Genomic DNA, 18,781 nt, shown 5'->3' with positions numbered 1-18,781 from the left:
CGAACCTGACGTTCACGGCGTTATTTAAAGAGGATCCAGTTGGTCATCATTGTTTTGAAATAAGTGCAGGGGTAGGGGTCACGTTTTTTCATTTCACTATCTCATGTTGGAAGCTGACTGTTGAAATCTTTATTTGCTTCTCTCCGAGGGGTACTCTGATGGAGGAACGAAAATGGGCTCTTTTGAAAAGGAGATGAGCTCATATTGAAGCTGGATATCTCCTTCTGATCTGATGCAGCTCCCTGGTGTCGGCGGTAGGGTGGTTAAGTGCTCCATGTTCCCCTCAGGACCGCACTCAGCTCCTTTCAAGCACAAAACCGACAATATTGTATTGATTGGTGGTCGAGTCGTCTCAGTTTATCCCAATATCATCTGAATATCCTCCTTCTATGAGTAGTTTATCAGTTTTAGGCAATTTGTCCATGCTGTTAAATCAGGGCAACTTACAAAAGGTTGTATCCTTTGCTTGAAGATGTTTAAAAGAATATTTTAAAAAAAAAAAGCCTATTCCAATTCTATACTCACCATTCTATGTACCTATCTAGTACATAGATTGGTTTCATTTTCACAGGCATCCATCCATTTATTCATACTGGACGCACATCTCTGTCTTGCCATCTACAGTTCAATGTAGTCAATGGGGGACAAATTCGCAATCCTTGTTCAGTTCCATAAAACACTCTATGGTTCGACCAAAGCTAACATGCTGCGACAGCAGTCCATCCATCCATCCATCCATCCATCCATTATCCAAACCGCTTACATCCTGCTCTCAGGGTCGCGGGGATGCTGGAGCCTATCCCAGCAGTCATTGGGCGGCAGGTGAGGAGACACCCTGGACAGGCCGCCAGGCCATCTAGCAAATTAGAACGGTACCTTTTTTAAAAAGAAATTCACACTCATTTTTATTGGTAAATTCTCTCTCAAGGCTCATTTATGCTCCCACTACGTACAAAAATAAATACGCCCATTTCAATCTCTCCCTGAGGTTTCTCCTTAATTTTTTTTCTTAAAGTTTTTTTTTTTTTAAGAGAGTTGTTCCTTCTCCGATGCGAGGGTCTCAGGACAGGATGTGTTGCTGTAAAGCCCCTTGAGGCAAATTTGTAATCCTTGATATTGGGCTATACAAATAAAATTGACTTGACTTGACAATGTAACCGTCACTACCCGCATAACCTCCATGCGTCCTTTACGTTGGCATGGATGTTTAGCAATGCATCCACTAGAGGGCAGTTCAGAGTCAAGATTCTGACAACAAACCAACATGGCGATGGTGGAGGAGGTCGTTGTTTGTTCCTGTGCCCGGGAGAGGTAACATTGTCATAAATATTGTAGCGAATTCGGGGGACAAGGCAACCACAGGAACTGCCGCGGCCGGGAAGCGAACCCGTATCGCCCGCACCGCAGGAGACATCGCTAACCGCTGGACTAAAGGGTCAGACCCGCCGGCCAGCGTGTCTCCTTATCCATGCACGTTACAGTATGTAAGGAGGCTGCACTGCTGACAGTCCAGCCGTTTATACACTTCCCAGTAAAAACACCAGTTTGTTACAATCAGCCACGGTGTTTGTTAACGTTTGGCGTCGTGCACCTGGAACGCTTGGAAGTCGGTAATTGGAAATTTCCAACTGGGAAATTCCGGCCTGGGACTTTGAATGGAACGCAGCATCAGGGTGACTCCTGATGGTAATGGGTAATCAGTCCCCTGGAGGCCGTGCTGCAGGAGGTAGTAGCCCTGTAGGAAACGACCGTATCCCAATGTAAAAAATGATTGCACATTTTTAAAACGAGCACTCGAGGTAGACTCTTGCATTGTAGACTCTTGTAGCATCATGTTCGCATTGGCTGAACCGTGGAGTTTATTTTATTTTATTTTTTTTGCACTGAACGAGGATTGCGGATTTGTCCTCCGTTGATTACATCGAACTGCAATTGTGAACCTGGAGCTGTGTCCAGTGTAAAGAAACGGATGGATGGCTGTGAAAATAAAACTTAACTATGTACTACATTAACAATAAGCATATAATATATATAGACCTCAAAAGATCCAAACTGCTCCTTTAAAAGCAGCCAATATTAAGTAGTGCCGTCAGAGGTGCAAGGCCTGGACAACAGATGAAACAGAGACGTCTTAGTCCATAGAGTAATCAAAACAGAAAACAAAGAAAGAGTTTGGGAAAATACTTTTTTTTTCCTCTCACAGAGTGAAGGAATAAAGTAAGGGGACTCGAAAGAGAGAGAGAACTGAACTACTTCGCCTAAGCCCCAAATTCAAGATAACAAATGTAATGACATTTTATGTGTATCCCACATACTATGGATGATCATCATATGTTGTTTGAAGCAGAGCTTAGAGTCCGTTAACGTCAATTTCCAATTGATTTAATTTAGATTCATGTTATAGTTCATGCATAAACTGAATTTTCATTTATTTTAGGGAAATAACTGTTGATGTTGGGGGGTGGGGGGTGGCACGAAACTATCCTTGTCGTCACACTTGTGTTGTGTTTTTCCTCCCCCACTGCTTAAGCAGTTGGTTATCCTGATTAAGCTGGGTGTATTTGGTCTTACTTTGATGAGATATCGTCACTACTGCTAATGAAGCTATTCCAAACCTCTTTAATTTGCCTCCCGGGTCCGTCGTCCCAGACACGCAGTCCTCTAGAAATGCTTTACTTACTGTCAGCTTTGCTGCTTGCTTCGCGCTATCCCGAAGCATTAGCTTTCGCAGTCTGAGGAGCCTTAGCAGCAGCCGGATGTCACACTGACAGTCACAATTGGGAGACAGACGGTGTCGAGATTTAGGAGACTTAAAGTTTTGCACGTAGGATCCCTTTCTTTACCCTGGTCTGTGTGTGATTTATCTGCCGCCCGAGGTGTAATCCGACTGTGGAGAACAATGTCACCGCTGCACATGAAATGAAAGAATCAGTGTCATACGATCTGATTGATTGATGGATTATGTGGAAGGTCACAGGATTGGTGCATGTGGCGTGTATTGTAGATCAATGGGTCTAAGTTCAAATGCATCGATCTCAGTTGTTGTTTTTTTTTTTTTGCCTGCGTTGCATCGACAGCTTTGGCCTTGTCATGCAGAGGCATAAAAATTGATTTAATGTCTGCTTCATATTTCCTTAACGGTGACAGAGTATCAATTAAAAAAAAGCGTCGTGATGTGTAGAACGTGATGGATTGTCTCTCACGTTTCCCAAATGGCTTCGCGTTTGTCACACACGTGTTCTCGAATCCTGTGACATCTTGTTATCTTCTAGAGGAAGTGCTCTAATGTTTTCATCATAGCGCACTTCTGTGTTTTCACGCGGGGTCCCACACACCAAACAATTCAGTATTTTTTTTTATTACCTATCAGCTAAGATGCACTAGTATCCCTCCTCTTGTTTTCGTCTGTGGTGCAAATTCACACTACGCGGTGACAGCACAATGCTCTCATGATTTATCATGAATATGTCTCTGTATGGTTCTGCATCTCTCTTAAGATGCAGCTCACATGCCTCGATCCATCAATCATTTGTCGTGTTTATCAAACAAAAACACTTTTGTTATAAATATCCAATAACCCCCGCCTTTTTTTTCTCCCAAGTGTGCTACAAGCCTGTTGTGTGTGTGTGTGTGTGTGTGTGTGTGTGTGTGTGTGTGTGTGTGTGTGTGTGTGTGTGTGTGTGTGTGTGTGTGTGTGTCTGTATTCATCTGTGTGTGTCTGCTTGTGTATGACTTGTACCTACTGGGACAGTCCTTGACAAGTGAGGAGGATACACAACATGTTTGATGGAGGCTGTTGCCGTGGAAACCGGCAAGGACCGCTACGCATCAAACATTTAACGGTTGCCCGTCGCTTGTTATGTCACCAGCTTCCCTTTGTTTCTTATGTAATCCCAGGTGCTAATGCTCATCCGGAAAAGCAAGGCTTTAGTATTTCTCGCACATTATCAACGCCAGGAAAGAGGAGTGGATTGTGTGGGCGGAAGGCGACGAGACAGCTAATGTCTCCTCGTCTCTCCTAGATGTGCCTCCGTGTGCGCTGTGAAATACAGCGAGTGTGTCAGGGTGTGGTGTTTTCCCCTCTGCTGCCTGGTGTCTCAAAATAACTCGTGAAATATGCATGCTGCCATATATGCTAATTCACCGCCTCCCACAGGCTCTTTCCCTGTGCAGAGCTGTCGTTTAACGGGTCACAGGCCGAAGGGAAGTCAGGGAAACACTAGCCTCTCACTGAGAATAAGAATTCAATTAAAAGACTATTCTGGCATCACATTATTATCTTTATAATTATCAGCCACTCAAATTTACACAGACTCTGTCGCTGTGATTAAAATTTGTCGCAAGTCGAAGGTGAAAAATGATGATCAGTGATGTGTGTCCAAAGACAGATTAATGGGAAACAGCCCGATGAGTATTTCACCCCTTCACCCTTGATGCAAAGAGGAAGTTCAAAATGAGCTCGCGTCAAAATATTAAACTGTTTAGATGCTTGCATACCTTACACGAGGGAAGACATTATTGATTACAGATATTTGGAATAACAGGCTGCACACGCCTATTTTTACATGCACCGCATAATAGTTTTATGGGAGCGGCTATTAACCAAGTAACATTGTTATTCATGCAGCAGAAGTTGTCTGGCGAGTCAATGAGCATCAGTTGTGCCATTGATGTTTGCTGTCATTGCCTGTCATCCGGGGACTAATTAATGAGATACTGCGATGTACAACAAAGTGTTGATTCACATCATCGGGTCAATTTTAATCACAGCGGCATCTTCGTACACAGCCGTACACAACAACGGGCTCGTGTCCACAGGCACACACGAGCACATATACATACTCTCACAAGACAAAGAAGACGATTGCTCGGATCGAATTTCTAGGCTTCATTTCTTGAGATCATCTTTGTTGTGGGCTTTTTGAGTTTAGCGTATGAGACACATAGATTTATCTCCCCCAGCTGAGAGAAGGTGACAACACTTGGTCATTTATATTCCAGGCATTACATCTACGCACTGCGCCCTGACCCCCCCCAAGCCCCAGCATCCTTCAGCAGCCTAGACCAGCCGTTGAATTATGAGGCTGATAGGGATTCTGTTGCGTGGGTTGCCTAGCAACCTGTATTGAGTGAGGTGGGAGGCCCGCTGATCGGGAGATAGCCGGGGTCCCTGATAAAGTCTTTACTGCCGTGAACGCCTGCTTATCGCAGTTCTGCCAGAGGAGAAATGTCAGCTATTAGTTCCCCTTAAACGGGAAACCAGACGTAGGGACAAACTGCAGGTCTCTCATGGTACCGCAGCGTTTCAGTCTGGCTGCAAAAAAAATCACTTTTAGAGCACTAAGTTTCACAATCCTGTAGCGTTGGGTTTGGTTAAACCTGTCTTGTGCATTACTAGTTCTCATGCTTACTGTATGTGAGCATGTAGTCAACTGTGTTCCTGTTTTCTTGTCTTTTGTTAGATAATAATGAAAACGACTCATATTGTCTGTCTGTCTGTCTTATTTTTCCTCGTAGATGGGGTCTTCGGGAAGTGCCAGGGGCTGACTGGCACCAAACTGTACAGATACGATGTGACTCCCTCCACTTTGGATCGCTTGAGGACCCTCTTACAGAAACTGGCCCACAGAGGTGTTGTCCGCCTGTCAATCCACTCCTGTCATTTTATTCATTCATTAATTTATTTATTGTTAATTACTCAGCCTTTATCAGCTGTTTCCAGTGCTCATGGCAGTCCTTGTCAACAGTCATTTTGTAACCCAAGCCAAATAGCCAGGCTGTCCATTTGGCCAGCACAGCTTGCCACCATCACGCTAGGACAGGTTGTTTTACTCATATGGGGCGATTGCTGTGCCATCATTGTATAACGCCAACAGCCAATCTAATTGGCTTGTATGCCAGTTAGACATTTAGAGCTAATTTTGTGGATGAGTAACTGTGTGCCATGCACTGTAATCATGTTAGACAGCCTCTCCTGCTCAATCAATAGCTAATGTGATTGTTAGAACAGGCTAGGTAGTCAGCAAAAGGGAACAGGTGCCAAGATGTCCCCATAGTAAAAGGTACAATGCAGCCCCAGTTACAAGATTCAGTCCCATTTACCAAGTTAGGATCCTATTTTTCTTTTTCAGTTTGCCGATCTGAAATTGCACTGGGTTTTATTATTGTAGAGTCCGCTTTCAATTTTCAAGATCTTCTTAAAAGAAAAACTCCCGGTCCTGCGGTGTCAATTTTGTTCTCCGTTTCAAACCCTTTCTCCTTCTGTGCTTTTTGACCTCTCCCTCGGCATCATACTGCATGCGCCAAACGCATCACCGATTCTCACCAATCCATTGGGGGCTCCTACAAAGCCCTATCTGACGCTTCCCTTGCTGCTGATTAATTTTGGGAAACAAATTTGAGTCACCGTTTGCCCTCTCCAAGCCTTCCACACCTCTCCAGCCATTGCTGAAACTGGCAAATGCTTGGCTCTAATGGGTCTAACAGGTGACTCGAAGTTTGATTTAGTTCTGGTGTGTTAAGGTAATTGTCAGACCATGGAATGAAACCGGTTCCGCAATACAAGCAGAATGTTCCAGAAAAGCTGCAATAGAAAGTTCGACATGTACATTCATGCTGGAATCACAAGGAGGACTATTTCACGTCTTCGTGTGTCAAAAGAGACGTGATCCATGTCTTTTTCTCCTCAGATGGATTTAGCAAACTGCAAGTACAGATATTATCCATCGGGGGGCAGTAGATACCTTTAACACATGCCACGCCACACAAACACCCATTCCCCCGTCATAATTGGCTTTGCAGACCTCTATGTGCTTAATATCTTCTAACAAGCGTAAACTCATGTTGAAAATCATTAAGAGTAAGCGGTTGACCATAAGAAATCACAAAAACGCAGTGATGAATATTAAGCGCCGAGCGAGGCCGCACATTCATTCTAATTACTCGTCAGAAATAAACGGATGCGACTGAGGAGGATGAGAGGAGATGCAGTGTGTAATTTCTTCCACTCCGTTTCAAGAGATGCTTAATTCCTCAGATTTTTTTTTTTTTTCATCCCTTTGACCTTGAGTTTTGAGACGCCAGCCACCGGCACCTCCAGCAGTCTCTCCCCTCCTGATGGATTCATGTCTGGAGGCAGAGAGCTTTATCTTCTACGAGCCCAAAATACGCCGTCAACACTCATTCTTATCAGCTCGGCTGCTATTCAAGTGTCATCTTTGAGATGTGGGACACCCTCGTTGAAGCCCAGACGGGGTCATTGAGACCACTGCAGTAATCTAAATCGAAAAGATGTAGGAGGGGGAAAAAAACTGAAGTGGGTGGGTGGGGGGGGCATCAATAGAATCGATTTACAATTCCTTATCTTGCATCATATATGCAGGTAGAAATCACACAATCTCTGGTCCCTCGCACCAACACCAGTGTCATACAGATGAATAGAATTTGACCCCAGCACAAAAGGGCTCGGGTTGTCACAGTATGTCCCCGCTGGCAGAGCACATTGTCTGGTATTATATTTTCTCCACAATACCTTATGGAGTGCAGGGAGTTGTCACCCCAGCTGCAAATGTCTTTTATATTAGACTGCAGCCAAGCCAGGAGACTTTAGTATTCACGGTGTGCCGTCACAGTGTGTCAACACATTTCAATGCGGGGCGGCTGTTGTATTGCTTTAGAATCATTATGGGGGTCTCAGAGTGTGTGTGTGTGTGTGTGCGTGTGCACGTGTGTGTGCAGATTTATAGTGTGTGAAGATACACAGGCGCTAACCTCTCTGCTCCATAATCGCTGTGCATTGCTTCGACATGCAATGTGTTAAAGTGATGGTGTGTTTAATTGGCTCACAAGTGTCATATTTTGTTTTCACCATGCAGATTGCGTCATATTTTGAATTCCCGTTTGGGAAGAAGACAACTAGAGCCTGATTATTTTTTTTCCATACTCACAAAAATAACACAAGGAAAGGGTGGTTATCACAGTGCATGAGGCTGAAGTAGAAAAAGCTGCAGTGGGGTTGATTCTGCTGTGTACAGATCAGGGGCCACTCTCACAATGCAAACATGCAAACTAATTAATGCATTCTGGCATTTATGCTCCCGCCATAGACATCCATAGCACGTCGGGGAGAATGAGGGACTATAAACTGCCAGTATGTTGTTTCAGCATCACTGAATTTATATGTGAGCCCATTGTGCGTTTTTTTTACAACACATTTTAGTAACTTTTTTTACATGAACATGATAGCACATAAAACATTACAGCACATGGTACACATTACTTGAAGAAATAAAAAAAGATGGCAGAAATAGACATCGGCCGACACGGCTTTAAAACAGTATGTACATAAGCCGAATCTCTTCCCATAAATCAAATGTTCACATGCTCAGTTCTGTGAAGTCAGACGCCATCGTAAAGTTGGTCTACCTCTCAGCGGCAAGACTTTGATTTGTTCAGGTGAGTGGTCGGAAAGAGGTTGCTGCACTGTTTTGAATAGATTTCCATTTGCCTTCATAATGGTGCAAAGGCATTCAATAGGGAGGACCTTAAAGGTTTGCCTGCGCCGTCACATAGCTTATGGCAGTTTAGCCTCGATCCATTAAAACAATGCTGCGTCTTGTTAGCAGTAATAGCCTTGCCATTAATTTATACCGCCCTGGGAAAAACCGTCCGCGGCAGACTCACTTTGTTAAAGAACTACTTTTAGCATTTCACCCTTAAGAGGGCATTGGAAAGAGACATCCATTCTTCCAACCATCCATCCAACTATCCATCCATCAAACTTTATTGATATTACACATTTCATGCATACAAATGTACTTTTCATGAAATCAAATAAAATACACAGATACATGTACAGAGTATGAACATGAGAATACTTTTTTTTTTCGGAATCCCCCCCCCCTTTTTTTTTTCTCCCCAATTGTATCCAGCCAATTACCCTACTCTTCTGAGCCATCCCGGTCGCTGCTCCACCCCCTCTGCCGATCCGGGCAGGGCTGCAGACTACCACATGCCTCCTCTGATACATGTGGAGTCACCAGCTGCTTCTTTTCACCTGACATTGAGGAGTTTCGCCAGGGGGATGTAGCGCGTGGGAGGATCACGCTATGTCCCCCAGTTCCCCCTACCCTCCCGAACAGGCGCCCCAACCGAGCAGAGGAGGTGCTAGTTTAGCGACAGGACACATACCCACATCCGGCTTCCCACCCGCAGACACGGCCAATTGTGTCTGTAGGGATGCCCGACCAAGCCGGAGGTAACATGGGGATTTGAACCAGCGGTCCCCGGGATGGTAGGCAACGGAATAGGCCGCTACGCTACCTGGACGCCCGAGAATACATTCTTTTAACGTACATATACAACATGCAGCATAAATACAAAATTGTAAAGGACTGACTCCAGACCCGGGTTAGGGTAAGAGGGGTGTGAATGTCTAAGTACACTATATGGACAAAAGTATTTGGACACACGTCTTAATCATTGAATTCAGGTGTTTCATTCAGACCCATTGCCACAGGTGTATTAAATCCAGCAGCTAGCCATGCAGTCTGCATTTACAAACATTTGTGAAAGAATGGGTCGTTCTGAAGAGCTCAGTCAATTCAAGCGTGGTACCGTCATAGGACATCACCTTTACAATAGGTCAGTTCGTGAAATTTCTTCCCTGCTAGATATTTCACGGTCAACTGTAAGTGGTATTATTGAAACGTGGAAGCGTTTAGGAACAACAGCAACTCAGCCACGAAGTGGCAGACCACGTAAAGTCACACAGGGACACACGGGGTCAACAAGTCCTGAGGCGCATAGTGTGTAAAAGTCTTTTGACTCAATAACTGTAGAGTTCCAAACATCCTCTGGCATTAACATCAGCACAAAAACTGTGTGCCGGGAGCTTCATGGAATGGGTTTCCATGGCCGAGCAGCTGCATGCAAGCCTTACATCACCAAGCACAATGCCAAGCGTTGGATGGAGGGGTGTAAAGCATGCTGCCACTGGACTCTGGAGCAGTGGAAACGTGTTCTGTGGAGTGACGAATCACGCTTCTCTGTCTGGCAGTCTGATGGACGAGCCTGGGTTTGGTGGATGCCAGGAGAACGTTACCTGCCTGACTGCATTGTGCCAACTGTAAAGTTTGGTGGAGGAGGGATAATGCTATGAGGTTGTTTTTCAGGGGTCGGGCTAGGCCCCTTAGTTCCAGTGAAGGGAAATCTTAATGCTTTGGCATACCAAGACATTTTGGACAATTCTATGCTTCCAACTTTGTGGGAACAGTTTGGGGAGAGCCCTTTTCTGTTCCAGCAGGATTCTGCCCCAGTGCACAAAGCAAGGTCCATTAAGACATGGTTGGGTGAGTTTGGTGTGGAAGAACTTGACTGGCCCACACAGAGCCCTGACCTCAACCCCATCGAACACCTTTGGGATGAACTAGAAAAGAGATTGCGAGCCAGGTCTTCTCGTCCAACATCAGTGCCTGGCCTCACAAATGCTCTTCTGGATGAATGGGCAAAAATTCCCAAACACACACTTCAAAATCTTGTTGAAAGCCTTCCCAGAAGACTGGAAGGTGTTATAGCTGCAGGGGGGGGGGGGGGACCAACTCCATATTAATGCCTATGGATTTAGAATGGGATGACATAAAAGCTCCTGTACGTGTAATGGCCAGGTGTCCCAAAACTTTTGTCCATATAGTGTCTGTATATGGTATGTATATATGTTATATATGTTTATGGGTGTGTTGGTGGTTAGTTGTTGGTAAGGGACCAACACATGCTTACATCAAGTAAATAAATAAATAAATAAATAAAGCTAGAATAAGAAAGTTTATGGGAAATGGGACAGATTTGAACCCAAGATGCTGAAGGAAGGCTTGAGCCATTATGATATACAGTGAGTTAAGTGGCTAAACGACTCTGTGATATACACCCAGACATTACCATATACTGTGAATACGATATAGTAGTAGAGCCGCTGTCTCTTCCTCCTGAATAAAAAGATAATATTATTTCAATTTGTTGTAAAATGTCACTTTTATCACAGTTGATATTTTTACACTCAAAGAACCACCTTTTCAATATTCTTAGGGCATGCTCATACATATACATACATTACATTTAACATTTTATTTCATCCATTCTTTACTTGTAATCTTTTTTGGGGGGGGGGGGAATGGGGATTTTTTCTCCCCAATTGTACCCGGCAATTACCCCCCTCTTTTGAGCCATCCCAGCTGTTAATCCACCCCCCTCTGCCGATCTGGGGAGCAAATATTCAGGATTCATCCTAGGAAAAAAATATTGGCATCCAGCGAGGGCCGCAGACTACCACACGCTTCCTCCGATACACGTGGAGTCGCCAGCCGCTTCTTTTCACCTGACAGTGAGGTGTTTCACCAGGGGGACGTAGCGTGTGGGAGGATCACGCTATTCCCCTCCAGTTCCCCCTTCCCCCTGAGCAGGTGCCTCGATCGACCAGAGGAGGCGGTAGTGCAGCGACCAGCCAGGACACATACCCGCATCGGGCTTCCCACCCGCAGACACGGCCAGTTGTGTCTGTAGGGACGCCCGACCGAGCCGGGGGTAACACGGAGGTTCGAACTGGCGATCCCGTGTTGGTAGGCAACGGGATAGACCGCCATGCTACCCGGAAGCCCCCATTACTCATAATTCTTTACCTTTGTCCTTGTTTTGTTAGATTTTGTGCAATGTTTTAAAGTTGACCAATGGGTCAAGTAGAATTGCTGGTAACGTGGCAACTTACTAGGTGATGCAACAGATTTTGGTTCTGATTCTGTTTCTCCTCTCAACCCTCGTTACTTATAATTACGCAAAATGGTTGAAAGCCAACACGTGCATGCATGCGCGCCGGCACATAGCTGCTGCTACACACACACACACACACACACACACAAACGCACACACACACGCATGCATACTGTACACAACTTTGTGGAGGGGTAAGCTGAAACGTGATGAGGGGAAGTGGGGCGCTTGTGTTGAATCTGTCAGCGTGAGTGTGTGTGTCTGTATCAAGGAAAGGATCGTTTCGGTGAAGAATGAGGCACAGTTTCGCTCTGAGCGTAGTGACGTTCGTTCCTGTTTATTGACTTGCAAATAATCTTTCCATGTCTCTGTGGAGTTTCATCAATTCCTGTGCGGCTCTTGAAACCTGAAATGACTCTTGTAGAGGTGGCCTCTTCCTCTTCCTCTTCTTTGGAGCCGTCCCGGTCGCTGCTCCACCCCATCTGCCGATCCAGGGAGGGCTGCAGACTACCACATGCCTCCTCCGATACATGTGGAATCGCCAGCCACTTCTTCTCACCTGACAGTGAGGAGTTTCACCGGAGAGATGTAGCCCATGGGAGGATCACGCTATTCCCCCCAGTTCCCCCTACCCTCCCGAACAGGCGCCCCGACCGACCAGAGGAGGTGCTAGTTTAGCGACCAGGACACATACCCACATCCGGCTTCCCACCCGCAGACACGGCCAATTGTGTCTGTAGGGATGCCAGACCAAGCCGGAGGTAACACGGGGATTTGAACCAGCGATCCCCGTGATGGTAGGCAACGGAATAGGCTGCTACACTACCCGGACGCCGCTTTATGTTTTCATCTTGTCAAGGTGTGCTGTCACCGATTGTGTTTTCATCTGTTATGGTGCTCTGACCCCGGATGTTGTTACGTAGGCTAGTCTATCACTATCCTGGCCTTGCTTTTATGGCGTCTATAGCGCGGCGGTCTGTTTTCCTCGCAACCGTTTCATTTAGGCGTCAACTCTGCGGTGCATTTCACTGTTGCTGGTCATTTTAAAGCTGCATAGCTTCACTTCTTTCATTCACTACTGACGTGATGTTACGTTACGTCTGACTGTGGTGGGCAGTCCGGGGCCCGCTTTCCCCATCTCGCATTGGGGCCCGGCATCGACTCGTTACGCCTGTGGAGTAGGCCTTCATCTGCACCCAGCAGAGAAGACAGAAGACTATGACGCTATGAGGCGTCCGGGTAGCGTCGCGGTCTATTCCGTTGCATGTCAACACGGGGATCGCCGGTTTGAATCCCCGATTTGAATCCCCGTGTCACCTCCGGCTTGGTCGGGCGTCCCCACAGACACAATTGGCCGTGTCTGTGGGTGGGAATCCGGATGTGGGTATGTGTCCTGGTCGCTGCACTAGCGCCTCCTCTGGTCGGTCAGGGAGCTTGTTCGGGGGGGGGGGCTGGGGGGAATAGCGTGATCCTCCCACACGCTACGTCCCCCTGGTGAAACTCCTCACTGTCAGGTGAAAGGAAGCGGCTGGTGACTCCACATGTATGGGAGGAGGCATGTGGTAGTCTGCAGCCCTCCCCGGATCGGCAGAGGGGGTGGAGCAGCGACCAGGACGGCTTGGAAGAGCGGGGTAATTGGCCGGGTACAGTTGGGGAGAAAAGGGGAGGGGGGGTAATATGGCGCTATTGCAGTTTTGAGTTGCTGTTTTTGTTTTTCTTCCATTTCGTTTTGTCACCTTTCAACAAAACACACGGTGGCGGCAGATGGATTTCCCGTCATGACAACATGGCGTACAACACTTGTAGTAAACCCCCCCCCCCCAATTCCCCCCAATTGTATCTGGCATATTACCCTGTCTTTTTTAGCCTTCCCGCTCGCTGCTCCACCCCCCTCTCTGCCGATGTGTTGGGGGGGGGGCGCCCCGACCGACCAGAGGAGGCGCTAGTGCAGCGACCAGGACAAATACCCACTTCCGACTTCCCACCCGCAAACATGGCCACTCGTGTCTGTAGGGACGCCCGACCTAGCCGGGGGTAACACGGGGATTCGACCCGGCGATCCCCGTGTTGCTAGGCAACGGAATAGGCCACTACGCCGCCCGGATGCCCCGGTGAAGTTTAAACTCTCGTGCCGCCGGACCCTTGTTCTGTCCTTTGTCAAATTTGGATTGACACATTTCATTTCGCCTAATTAGGCTGAACTTGTTGCTAAATTATTCACCCGCTTTTCCATTACTGCCTTTAAAATCAGTTGGTAGACACAACTAAAGGAAACGGGAAAATCTGCATTTCAAAAACACCAGATGAAACAACGAGACACGCAGGCAGGAGCCCGTCTAATAGGCTTTGAATATTTAGGAGTCTCTCTCTCTCTCTCTCTCTCTCCCTCTCTCTCCCTCTCTCTCTCTCTCTCTCTCTCTCTCTCTCTCTATCTCTCTCTCTCTCTCTCTCTCTCTCTCTCTCTCTCTCTCTCTCTCTCTCTCTCTCTCTCTCTCTCTCTCTCTCTCTCTCTCTCTCTCTCTCTCTCTCTCTCTCTCTCTCTCTCTCTCTCTCTCTCTCTCTCTCTCTCTCGCTCGCTCGCTCTCCCGGTGTCAGGCAGACAGGCAGGCAGAACAAAAAAACAGAACTATCTGGCTTATTTGACAGACGCCTCACTAATGGCAAGGTGTTAATTAACTGAGCCATTTGCATGAGGCAGTGTTAAGGACGTTATATCCTTAACGGGCGGAAATCTGCAGCTCGCGGCGGCGGCGGCGGAGCCCTCTCTTCCTTCGGACTTGGGGACGAACGCGGCGCGTGTGACATTTCGCTCCTCGGCGCCGGGATAATCGGCTGGAGAGGCTGATCGAGGGGAATCCGACCGTCGAGGCCCTGACACATCCTCTCATACGAAAACACTTTGTTCTTCATTTCCTAATTCCCACCGGCTTAGCATGACCTCATCTGTGTGGCCATTGCTGTCACGCACACACACACACACACACATAAACACACCGAGCACGGGCACACAACATAGTATATATGGAAATGAACGATTCCCCCGGGAGATGGGGGGTGTTGGTGGTGTGTGTGTATGGGTGTGGGTGGGGGGGTAGAGGTGTCACAGTCAATCAAGACAATGTCGATGCTCTCCTGTTCACACACCGTCAGACATTTACGCCACCACACAACCCATTAACCAGCCGCAGTTAACCGTGGGTACTTTATGGTTCCTCCGGGGTTGGATCCAGACGCGGCCCCCCCATACCCCCACCCCCACCCCACCCCCGTCTGCACACGATGATGGCATCCATGATCATTGCGACATTTAATGTATGGGCAGCAGGTATACACCAGAGCGGGGTAAGCTCGGGGTAGTTAAATGTTATCGTGGTGTGGACGGATGGCTGAGCCGCGGTGCAGAACAGTGAAAACATATGCCGCGCTGCGCCCCGTTCAGAGCTGCCAGCGGAGACTGGGCTGCATCTGCAGCTGGTCTGCGCCGCTCTTCATCTGATGCTCATGAATGTCTGCGTCCAACGCCTCGTGTCCATGGGTGAAGGAGCAGGCTAATTAAGACGTTTGCTATGTCTGAAACGTTTGCTTGTTCATACGCTCCTACCCCGGCTGGTCGCTTATTGCTATTAAATGCTCGTGCCATTAAGGCCAGCGTAGCTCTTTGTTTGCGTAGATGAGGGCTTCTACAGCTCCGTGGACGGCGAGGTAGTCTGGGGCAGTCTAAGCTGTTGACTCACTTATTCATCCCCATAATGGCTTGTTTCTCATTATGAAAAAATGCCTCTCTGGTGGAATGAGCGAAACGTCATCAGTGAACATCTTGGCCACAGACAAAAGTATAATATCTTTGGTATTTTTCTGCTCTTTGGCAAGGAATGCCATGCCTTTTGGCTTGCCGGGAATGAGGCCATGTTTTGGGTGTCTTTTTTTGCACGGGTGGCTCCATCTGGCTCTGGCACCGCTATGCTTTGCCCCTGCCCAGGAGTTCTGCATCCCAGCTATGTGTTGGCAATTAGCAGAGATGTTGGCAAGCCGTCAGGCTGCAGTGTGACATTCTCCCAGGGCTTGTCGACTTGCTCATGTATATATGTGTATGTGTGTGTGCTTGTGTGTGTGTGTGTGTGTTCATGACTTCCTTTTAATGTGTTTTAACTTTAGACGACTCTACTCTGCCATTCTGATTCATCCTTGCTCAGCGATTGAACTTCGCTTGGTGTTTCGTTTTGTGCCGGGATGATTTTCCCGTAATGAAGAGTGAAATCCAAACAGTTTTACCTTTAATGCAGAACCACACTCTTCTTTATTTTTCAAAGATAAACTTACAGTTATGAGACAAGCGGTGCCAAAAGCAAATCTCAATATTTCAGCAAATGATTCAGGAGATCTTTAGAGTCGAACCAGTTTCATTGTGGCTCTTACCTGTCTGTGCTTAGGTCTGACTTGGCAGGATGACGTCACCCAGGAAGTGATCTCCAGAGAGCTGTCCAAAGTGACGAAGGTCCCCCTCCACCAGCTCGCCTCACTCCCCGGCCCTCGCAGCGCGGAGAGGAAACCAGCGGGTCTCAGCAGGAGCCTTCAGCAGTACCTGAAAGACCTGGGCTTCCTTCCGCGGTCTGAAGTGGCTGGAAGCCCGGGCGTCCAATTGGAGGGGCTTGGCATGCAGGTGAGGACTTAAAAAGAGCCCCTCACCATCTGCCGTAGACTTGCAACACCTGCTGATGTGTAGGAGTATAGATTAACTACATCAGATTAATACACAAAAATAACTATTATTTGAGCTTAAAGCGGCACCCCTCCACTGTTGGTGTCCCAAATGACAGGCTGGAATCTATAACAGACACAGGATTGTGTGCAGGAGTCAAATCGCAGAGAAAAAAGCCCCCCCCCCCCCATTTTTTTAGTTTAGGTTGAAAAAAAAAAGACCTGTCCTCATTTGCAAGCAGACTCTTGCTCTCCAAAGGAGTTGAATCAAGACGTCTCGCCTCTCATCCAAGAGGCTTCCTCACTTCGTGCCTTTCTGACTAGACGAAGCTAGTCTGACTGGCTGGTGATGAGACTCAGAATTTATCCTCTTGGAGTCGTTGTCAGAGCTATAGATGTCCATGGCTCTTTGTGTCCCGATGTTTACCAACGTCCGTCGCTAACATAGCCATAGATATGAGTGGCTCTTTTGTGTACCGATGTTTGGCCGCACCCGTCGCCATCGGAGCTATTGATTTGCATTTGTTTAGCAGCGACGGTCATTGGGGGTTTTTTAGTTTCGACTTCATCATTCAGTGTTCATGAGAGTCGTTGGAGCCGTTAGTGACCGACTGTTGTTCTTGGAGGCTAAAGAGGATAAATTCTGAGTCTCATCACCAGCCAGTCAGACTAGCTTCGTCTAGTCAGAAAGGCATGAACTGAGGAAGCCTCTTGGATGAGAGGCGAAACGTCTTCACGGATATATACCAAGTCCAGTTGCACTCGATTCAACTCCTTTGGATAACCATGACCTGGATGAATGAGAACATTCACAGACACGACTCTTGCTCTGTTTCTCGGTGTGACTTCCCCTGATGAAGATGGGGCAGATCTGTCTACGCTGGGGGTTGTTCAGTTGCCCCGTCCTGTTTTAGTTTCCCCCTTCTCCTTTTCTTTTTTCCATCCAGCTGACCCCTTTACATCAGCCCCTTCCATTGTTCAATCACCAAATTTATGACGGGACCCCGGGGTTGCATGAATACTCTGGGTGTATGCCCCCCTGTTTTGTCAGGGCAACGATGATGCCGTCAGTAGCTGAAGAGTTCAGGATCTTCCTTACGGATGAGATGAAGTGCTTTTTTTTTGTGTGTGTGATGGAGGACGGCGAACATGGCCAGCGTAAACCTTGGCGCCTACACCCCTCAATCACTTTTTGGAATCATTTTTCAAAGAGCTGCTTGGCATATTGGATATAAGCCATACTGAGGAGCAGCCGTTTATGACTTAGAAAGATAGCAAGTTTTTTTTTCACGCAAAGAGAAAATAAGAATACTGTAGAGCCGAAGGAACGGAGAAGACCGTAGGTTCACACTTTAGCCGTGTAGGCAACTTTCTTTAATCCACGGTAAATCAGCGAGACAAACAAAACCCCCAGCTCGACTGAGCGGAGGTGGCAAGAATAACCAGAAAACTGGCTGGACAACCATAACTTAACCCTGCGTTAACCTGCCAGGGCAACCATGACTTAACCCTTAGTTCCTGGGTTGAATTCTGTCCCCAATACGTGTCCACCACATGAGCCCCCCCAGAATTCGCCCTAGTAATCGAAGTCAGGCAGGCGCGGGGGGACGACAGGCCGTCCGCGGCGGCTCCGGATACCAGGGGCCGGAGTGTCTCTGGGAGGCATTGACGCGGGCCTGTGGAGGTCGGCCTGAGGAGCAGAAGAGGCAACTCGGGCCTCCACGGGGGGAGGAGGCGGAGCCGGGGGACGACCGCGACGAGGAGGTTGGGCTAACTCCAACGGCTGCGTCAAGTCCAGGTGTGCGGGTTTAACTCGGTCCACTGAAACATGCTCGGCCGTGCCCCCAAAATCCACCACCAGGTGCTTAGTTCCCCGTTCCAGGACGCGGAAGGGGCCGTCATAAGGGGGTTGCAGAGGGGGGCGGTGTGCGTCGTGACGGATGAACACGTAGTCCGCTGACTGCAGACCTGGGGGCACCTGGGACACCGGAGCGCCGTGTTGGGCGGTAGGGACGGGTGTGAAAGCTCTGACCCCGTCCAGCAAGGAGGCTCGTTGGTCCACAGCTGACCAGGGACGCGTTGCATTGGGCATGAAATCGCCTGGGACTCGCAGCGGCGTGCCATACACCAGCTCCGCAGAGGAGGCTTGTAGGTCTTCCTTCGGGGCGGTCCGCAGGCCCAGCATGACCCATGGGAGCTTGTCGACCCAGTTGCAGTCCTTGAGAGTAGCCCGAAGCGCAGCCTTCATGGACCGGTGGAAGCGCTCACATAGGCCGTTCGCCTGAGGGTGGTAGGCGGTAGTGCGATGAAGCTTGACGCCCAG

The 18,781-nt window shown here is 47.9% G+C and overlaps 1 protein-coding gene across 1 annotated transcript in view; it reads left to right on the top strand.

Moving 5' to 3' along the window:
* The window catches only part of ptprn2 (protein tyrosine phosphatase receptor type N2), a 192,591-nt gene that overhangs the window by 25,962 nt on the left and 147,848 nt on the right, over positions 1-18,781 (top strand). Inside the window, exons 3-4 of the mRNA XM_056299232.1 lie at positions 5,518-5,631; positions 16,191-16,420. Of these exons, the coding sequence (XP_056155207.1) occupies positions 5,518-5,631; positions 16,191-16,420 (344 nt within the window). The remainder of the gene's footprint in view (positions 1-5,517; positions 5,632-16,190; positions 16,421-18,781) is intronic.

Source organism: Lampris incognitus, chromosome 19, assembly GCF_029633865.1.
Source record: "Lampris incognitus isolate fLamInc1 chromosome 19, fLamInc1.hap2, whole genome shotgun sequence".
In the NCBI taxonomy this organism is placed as follows: Eukaryota; Metazoa; Chordata; class Actinopteri; order Lampriformes; family Lampridae; genus Lampris; species Lampris incognitus.
Note: the sequence above shows the minus strand (reverse complement) of the source record. Positions and strands in the feature narration are given on the sequence as shown.